Raw genomic sequence first — 6,498 nt, forward strand, 5'->3', positions numbered from 1 at the left:
TGACTCTACTAAAGGGGTAGTTTGACCCTTGGTGAAAATTCTACAGTGGAAGTTTCCTATGAGAAGGGACGCAGCATCTGGGACAGTTTTTTTTTTTTCTTTCCCTGAATGAGTCTTTACTAGAATCACTCAGGAATACACCTTACATTTACTACAGCAAGGGCCAAGAGAGGTTTTGTCTGATTGCCAAAGTGCTGAGATTTCAGTAAATGGAAATCTCCAGTGTGACAATTCCAAACACCAGTCAGTCTAAAGCCTGAGTCACTTTGCCTAACAAGAATTTTATCATTAAAGTTCTATAATAATCATTCCCTTGTTTGGAAGAGTGCTATAATTTCTAAAGACAATATAGAGCAAATAATTAGTAAATTCTAATTGAGCCAGTTCTCTAATGAAATAAACACTGAAAAGGGGAAGTTGCAGAAGGTCAAACATAAGATATCATATATGTAAAAATGTTAATTGTTGTTTAGAAATTGTTCATGACTTCTTACATATGCAATAAATTTAAAACATAAACATAGGAATAATAATACCTACCTTAAAATAGAAGTTACCTCTGGAGGAAGGAGTGGGGAAGAGATGGAAATGGGCTTTAGTGATATCTAAATCTGAAGCAAATGTGGCAAAATGTTAATATCTGTTGAGTGCTGTGTTACTTCTCTGCATTTCTAAAATATTTCTTCTCTGTATTTCTAAAATATTTCTTATTTTAAAATGTTAAAGAGATAACAATTGACCAAATAACTGAGAATACATTCTTGTATGGTGTTCAAATCAAAATCTCTAAGACCTGGAGAACTACAGGTCTCTTAAGACCTGTGAACAACAAAAAGCCATCAGAAGACTCTGTTCCTTGCCACTGCCTCAGGTAAAGGTTAGAAAATTTACTTTACAATATAAATAGGCTCATTTACGTAGCAAAGTTCAGAGATGCTTCATAATTTACTACTGCAGACCACATTTATCTAGATTGTATGCGACAATATCAACTATCCAGAACCAGGAAGCTTAGAAAAAGAGCCTGTATGAAAAGCCAGAATAGATGATACAAAGTCCATACAATAAAGCTCATACCTTTCACTCTGAAAAGAATCCTTCAAACGCTGACTTAGAAATTATTTAGTCTTGAGCTCAAATGAGCTTGTTTATCTGGTTATTCAGACCTCTTCAGATCAAGCTCAGTAAAACAAAAGAGGGAACAAATTGCACAAAAAGCAGCCACAAGGCAAATAAGCAGCAAGAAGTGATAACATGAGAGTAAAAACAAAACTTCAAAGAATAAATATGAAACTAAAAAATTATAATATATAATTTTGGGAATCCTCTATGGTTATAAGTATTCTAGCACTAACGACAATCATTCAGCATGATGTAGATTATTATAAGAATTAAATAATGCTTAAAAAGATACATTTTAAAAATACTTCCATCCAAATAAGTAAATACTTCCAAGCAAATAAGTAAATATTTTTAAAGTCTCTAAGTGTTTCAAAGGGTAAGGTTCAGTTATCTGGAAAATCCACTGCAAAAAATTCACTGCCTCATGATAAAGGACAAAGCAGAACATATAAAAGTTTCCTATACTTAGGCATTTCCTCATAGACACATTTCAAGGAACGCAAAAGAAAATCTAAACAAATTTAATTCCTTACCCATTAATCTTTCAAATTTAGATAATTTCTTAGACCATTTAGTCATCTAGCACAATAATGGACAAATTATGAATTGTATCATTTTTTCAAAGTAATAAAAAACTACCAAAAGAACTGCACAGAAAATATGCAAAATTTGGGCAGAAAATTCCATAAACACCGGGTTGACAATAACATCCATGTAGACATGAAGTTTTTAGTCTGCCAAAAAAACTATCATATGTGTAACTATTCTCTGAGTGCCAGATTTAGTCATCACCAACATGAATATTTTGTTGGTGGAAGCCGGAGATTGGCTACTATATCTTAATTTCTGGTTTAAAAGATGACATTAATTTCTCTGGCACAGATAAAATCTTTCCAACTACTGTACCAACCACTACAGACTCATAACCAGGAATTGTAGCCACACTCCCATAAACTTTGTAATCCGCTTTATAATTATTTATTCACAAAGCAAGAGAGTCAGAATTTGAATTATCTACAAAAATCCATTAACTCAAATAATAGCCAATGCGAATTAGGGGAGGGAGAGTGCCGCATTTCTCTAGACCCACCGTAACACATTTTCAAATCCTACTGAATTAGACCACACTCATTTATTTGAAAAGCAACTAATTTTTAAGTCACTGCACATTGACTAATTTCTTCAGCTTTCCCAGGACTCCATAACCCAGCCAGGTTAAAAATCCACTAAGTTTCTAATATGTAACCTGTACAAATACTGTGAGCTTATCATAAAATTTTGCAACTAAAGCAACCAAGCAACTTGCATACTTTGTGTAATATGATTCCAACTGTTAAGAAACTAACCCAATGCCAGTTATAAATCTAGGTTTCTAGAGATAGGAATTTTTTAATTTCCACATTAAAATATCACCATATCACAATTTAAACTTACTGACACACAGAGAATGGTCACAAAGCAAAAAACGGGGGGGGGGGGGAGAAATAAAAAATAAATCTTTAAAAAAAATAAACTTATTGCTCCAATCTATGGATTTCAAAAACATTAATATATGCTTTTTTACTTCTTACTAATATTAACTCCTCTTTTATATTTCCAAAAGTGGCAATAGGTGCAATTAAAAAGCCCAATCATCCTTTACTAAAACCTGTTAGCTTCACTATCAACTTTAATTTGTGTGGTGACCTAGCCGAAAAGAATTTCTGAAAAGAAATGCTATAAAATGTTCATGTTACTAAAAAGATTCATTTATTTCCTTGTATCTAATAGCTGGTATTTTATTATAGTACATGCTCCCCCATTGGCCCAAACAGTCTTCCACATATTTTTCATCTTTTTGGAAAAGCAAATAAAAAAAGGGTTAAAAAGCATGTCACTTACTGCTTGTTGTTTTATCCTAACACTTATCACTTTTTAATAAATAACCATTTAAAAATCTTTGACTATATTTTTCTGAGTATTTTTTCTAAATAGTCATGTCTCTCAAAATTATGAAGCCATTATACTAATTAAGAGGGTAAAATCACAAATGATAAATTTGTTAGTCTTTTCACATAACACAAACTCATTCATCACTTGGTCCCTCTTCCTGCAAGTTTGCCAAGTCACAAGACACACTACTGTTTACAATTCCTCCCATCTTCCCCCTACCAATATTACATCAAACACTCCAGTCACTTGGCTTAAACCATGGTGTCCAAAAAGCCCCCTCAAATTCTAATTTAGACCCGAGATGCCCTCATTCTGAATCACAGTCTTAATGGAAAAATTTGTCATCTGACTTGAACAGTGATTTTTGCCTACTTCTGCGGTCAAACCCTAAAAATTTCATGCTTTTACACCAGTGCTCCAAACCTGACAGTACACTTGCTAATTCTACACTTTTAGACATATTTTCAATCTGACTATTGTACCCTCGTTTTTCAACGACAACTGCCAACTTTCAGTTCATTTGAATACTAATGTACATGTCTTTGATTTTGCTTCAACATACACCAGATTCTTTAGGGTTGAGGCCTACTGATCCCGCCCCCCGCGGTACCAAAAGAAATTAAACAGTATATTTACCATTACTATTTTTAAAGATAGCTACTAAACAGCTCCCATTTTCCATCGTAGACTTCATATAACATACTACTACAGAAGTCTATTGTTCAGGACCTTTGTAGGGCATCTACGCCTATGGTCTCCAAAATCGAGCAATACTTGGGATACTGCTACGGGGGGAGGGTGTAGGGTAATGATTCACCAAAACTGCAATGAAGAGTAATGGAATATTTCAGCAGTAACAGGCTAAATCTAAAGGTTCTTTCGAAGAAAAAGGTACTGCTAAGCAATCGTCACTGTAGCAGTAAATCCACCTGCTTCAAAGCCCGCAGAGCAAAGAAGACAGGAGAAAAGCAGAGATGGGGTTCTCCCGCAGCTTCTCCAGAGGTTAGGGAAGAACAAAGTCACTGCTGCACTGTCACTTGCGGGGAAGGGGGAGGGGACGAATAATCTTGGAAACCCAGCCCCTGGGCTGGAGCAGGCGGGGAGAACTCAGCAAGGCTGCCTGGGATTAACATTCTCGTTCTCGCCCTCTCCCTCGTTCCAGAAGCTCCCCTCCCGGTCGCAGCGCGGCGGCTGGAGTACCAGATGACCGCCCTTTCCAATCTATCCCCCGTGGGGTGTGGGGTGAACCACATAAAAGATCTGAGTCAGAAGGCTGAGATAGAGGGTGGACTCCGAAAACCCCCGGCCTCCCCCCAACACAGTCCAGTCACTCCCAAGCCCGGAAGGCCCGGGAGGAAGCCCCACACAGGTGCGCGAAGGGGCTCAAAGACCCGGCCCGCGTTCTCCCGCAGCGCTTCCCGCAGCGCGGCCCCAGCCTAGCCGGGCAGAGCACGCCAGCCCCAGCGCCCGGTGGCCGCCCAGAGGGGCGCGCCCGTCCCTGGAGCCAGCCTCCCACGCCCCAGCCCCGCAGCGCCGCGGCCCGCCCGCCCTCCCGGCGGGGCCCCCAGCCCAGCCCCGCGGCGCGGCCTAACTGCTCGCCCCGCAGCTCGCCCCCGACGCCCAAGGGTCGCCGTACCTGGGCGGCGGCCTCCAGCTTGCCTTCGAAGGTGAAGTCCAGCAAGTCGGGCTTGAGGCAAAGACTGTAGTTGATAGGGGAAACGTCAGCGGGCAGCCGCTCGAAGGGCCTCTTCTCCGGCATCGCGGCGAGGCCCAGGCTGTGGAGGCGGTGGTGGCGGCGGCGAGAGGAGCGGCTGAGGAGGAGAAGGAGGAGGGGAGGAAGCCGAGGGCCGAGGAAGAGCAGGCGGCGAGCGAGGGAGGGGGCGGGGGCTGCCAGCCACATCCACCGAGCGCGAGCGACCGCCTGAGGAGCGCGACCGGGGAGCCTGGAGGGGGGCGGGGGAGAGACCCAGCCTGAGCGCCAGGGGCCGGGAGAGGCAGTGCGGGAGGGCGGGCTGCCTACGGGGAAGGGGGCGGAGGGGAGGGAACGGGAGGAGGGCTGGCAGGGAGGGAGGGAGGGCGGGAGGGAGCAGGCGCGGTAGCTGCGTGCGCGGCTCCGCCGGCCGGGCGCGCCCCCGCTGGCCGGGCGCGCGCGCGCGCCGTGGCCGGGGCCGGGGCAGGGCGGAGCGGAGAGGGCGGGGGCAGGGTCACCGGCCGGAGCTGTGGGCTGGAGGCTTCTCTGGGCGCTGCACCTGTCGACGCCAGCTCGGCGGCTCGCGCGCCGGAAGGAGCTCGAAAGAGTTGCGAAGCGGAAGGAAGGGCCTGTGGCCCTTGACCTGTCTTTGAAAGTTAAAGCCTCTGCGGGCAGTCAGTACAGTCAATGAATTTTTAAATATTAATTCAAGGCAAAACCCCAAATTGGGTTTTGCTTTTTTAGGTAAGCGGAAAGCCCTGACTTTAGGCTCCTTGGACTTTATTATTCCTATTATTTTAAGTAGCAACTTAAAGGGATGATTTGAAAAAAATTCTGTCACGGAACCTTTAATTATCCAGCTTACTTTAAAACGATGCGATTTGGAGCTTTGAAGGAGTGATTCCAAAAGTTGGGAAAGTTTTAAGCTTACCATGATTTAATGTTTAAAATAAGATTTTTCACCTTTTCCCGTTTCCATCTCTGTTTCTGCTTTTTTTCAACTAAAAGACTCTTCACCAACTATGGCTTCTATGGTGACTCCGTCAATTCTGTAAAATATCTTGTAAATTGAGATGCATCTATTTTTTTTTAAAGGTGTCAAGGGCAAGGCGCTTTATCCATAATCCCCATGTTCCTTTATAAAAACTTCTCAGGTAGAATTCCTTAAGTTCTAAAGCTCAATTCAGAATGTTGTCCTAGACCAGTGCGCCATCTGATAGCAATATAGTGTGAATTGCTAAGTAATTTAAAATGTTCTAGTAGTCACATTTTTTAAAGTAAAAAGGAAACAGGAGAAGTCAGTTTTAATTATACGTCTTGCTCAACCCAATGTATCTAAACTATTACTGTGTCAGCATATAATAGTATAAAAATATTAATGAGATATTTAACTTTTTTTTCCTGTTAAATCTTCAAAATCTGATGTTCATTTTACATTTACGACACATTTCAATTGGGACTAGCCACAGTTCAGGTGCTCGTTAGCCACATGTAGCTAGTAGTTGTTGTAAAAGGCAGTACAATCCTATCCCCTGAATCCTACACACCTTTTCAGAAACCTAAACAGAAAAGCTGCATTCCTCCCCAAATGAGATGTGAGAACCAAGGCCCTTTGTCACACAGGTGCATTTCTATGACCACTTCTTGAATAATAGCTAATACTGAGTACTTACTAAACATTTTTTATGTATCAACTCATTTAATCCTCTCAACAACCCTCTGAATTGGACACCATTATCCCCATGTTACTGAAG

The 6,498-nt window shown here is 42.1% G+C and overlaps 1 protein-coding gene across 2 annotated transcripts in view; it reads right to left on the minus strand.

Moving 5' to 3' along the window:
* NPEPPS (aminopeptidase puromycin sensitive) overlaps nt 1–5,193 on the minus strand; it is a 125,070-nt gene extending 119,877 nt beyond the window's left edge. The window contains exon 1 of one of the 2 annotated variants that reach the window (XM_004457835.4): nt 4,691–5,193. In XM_004457835.4, the coding sequence (XP_004457892.2) occupies nt 4,691–4,954 (264 nt within the window). In that variant the 5' untranslated portion in view covers nt 4,955–5,193. The remainder of the gene's footprint in view (nt 1–4,690) is intronic. The other variant, XM_071210636.1, reaches the window with a different exon arrangement.
* Nucleotides 5,194–6,498: the final 1,305 nt, after the last annotated feature.

Source organism: Dasypus novemcinctus, chromosome 21 (genome assembly GCF_030445035.2).
Source record: "Dasypus novemcinctus isolate mDasNov1 chromosome 21, mDasNov1.1.hap2, whole genome shotgun sequence".
NCBI classification, from domain to species: domain Eukaryota; kingdom Metazoa; phylum Chordata; class Mammalia; order Cingulata; family Dasypodidae; genus Dasypus; species Dasypus novemcinctus.